The sequence below is a fragment of the Ctenocephalides felis genome, unplaced genomic scaffold (assembly GCF_003426905.1).
Source record: "Ctenocephalides felis isolate EL2017-DRISC unplaced genomic scaffold, ASM342690v1 CF-g0.4_SCAFFOLD_01886, whole genome shotgun sequence".
NCBI lineage: Eukaryota > Metazoa > Arthropoda > Insecta > Siphonaptera > Pulicidae > Ctenocephalides > Ctenocephalides felis.
Window position 1 is genome coordinate 161,858,105 of NW_020538040.1, and position 1,549 is coordinate 161,859,653.

Below are 1,549 nucleotides of genomic sequence, written 5' to 3' on the forward strand. Positions count from 1 at the left end.
TTAATATATTTCTTTTAAAGACGGGATTGTAAATTAAAATAATTCCTATACATTGCATGTATATATTATTTATTACTAATAAATTTGATTATATTGAGTTATATTGATATTTAATTCTAAAATTATTGTTTTGTGAATAAAATGAAAAATATTAATTAAGATGCAAAAAATTTAGAATTTTGTTGAACTGAAATATATATTTATTATTATTTTAATTCATTTTGTATCACTACATGAGCTGTTTTCACTCATTAAGACACTTTGTCACATATAAAGTGATTGGATGATTTATGGATGATAGCAAGTATTTGTTCTACATATGAATTTGTATCAATATTAAATGTATAGTGTTGTGTTTAAAACTTCATATTTAACAGTTTAATTAATTTTTATATTTAAGTAGTTATCATCAGATTAGTAATATATTTATTAACTGCACTTACGAGAGGGGTTGATTTTATGAGCTGCAATTTTAAGCTGCAATTTTCAATTTCATAAAGAAAATTATAAACTTATATTTATTGATTAAGACTGACGACTAAATCGATGTTGAACCACAAACTGTATATTTTTAACAAAATACCTATTAATAGAAGGGCTAGAGAGATTTGGTGAGAACAATACCTGAGCTAGGCCGATCGCTGTATCTGGTGCAATAGACCCACGCAGGCCACACCATAGGTCCGCCGGCATCAGAGCCAGCCCGCGTGCTTTCCGTCGTACAGGAAAGATCTTGTATCGATCCTGATTTTTCGCTCCTGTTTGTGGGCACACCATCGGAATCCTGTCCCGCAGGTAACGCCGAACCGGCGGCCGCCGTGCTCTGCCGATGATGCGCTCTCGCCGCAGCCAGAAGCGCTTTATTTTTTGCTGCCGATCGTGATTTCAGCGAATCGGTTATTCTTCTGCCGAAATCAGCTTTCAATATATTATCTATGCTAAATTTCAGGTTATTGTTCTCATTGGGATCGGGAAGCGGCTCAGTAGCACGCGGAGATGGCAACGATCCTGGAGAATGAGGTGAATTGGTAGATCTGGGCGATTGGAGCGATAGCGGCGATTGCGGAGTATGTGGCGAAAGAGGCGATCTGTCGCCGCGACCGCAACCGCCGGCAGCTGCAAGCATCAAAGAGGCGCCATTGCGTAAATCGTGCGTAATCTGGGAGATTGCGCTAAGGTGGCTGTGAATGCCGCGGTATGCCATTGCGGGCGAAGGACTCTCCTGGCCGACGGACAGCACTGTGTCACCGCTGCAGCAGCTGGCGTTGTCCATATCCTCGATGTCGACATCGCGCCGTGCCACTCTCAACGAGTCCTCCATTTTTTTTTAAGTACGATTCAATCAAAAAAATGTATTTCCGCGTCCGTCAGTGCCGTCAACGGGCCGCCGAGCGGGCAAAGACACGCGCACACATCACTATGAGCGGTCAATAAACGTAAATAATTGTGATTTCGAACAAGTCGGTACAACACTATGTAACACGCGGTCGCACTGGTCACTGGCACTAGGGACACTGACAGTCGCCTTCTTGCTTCAGCCGGATGGTGC

The 1,549-nt window shown here is 41.5% G+C and overlaps 1 protein-coding gene across 1 annotated transcript; it reads right to left on the minus strand.

Annotated features, from left to right (window-relative positions):
- Positions 1–598: 598 nt before the first annotated feature.
- On the minus strand, positions 599–1,321 carry LOC113376164 (homeobox protein invected-like). Its single transcript, XM_026616083.1, has one exon. It carries the CDS (start codon positions 1,319–1,321, stop codon positions 599–601), a length of 723 nt encoding a protein of 240 aa, XP_026471868.1.
- Positions 1,322–1,549: the final 228 nt, after the last annotated feature.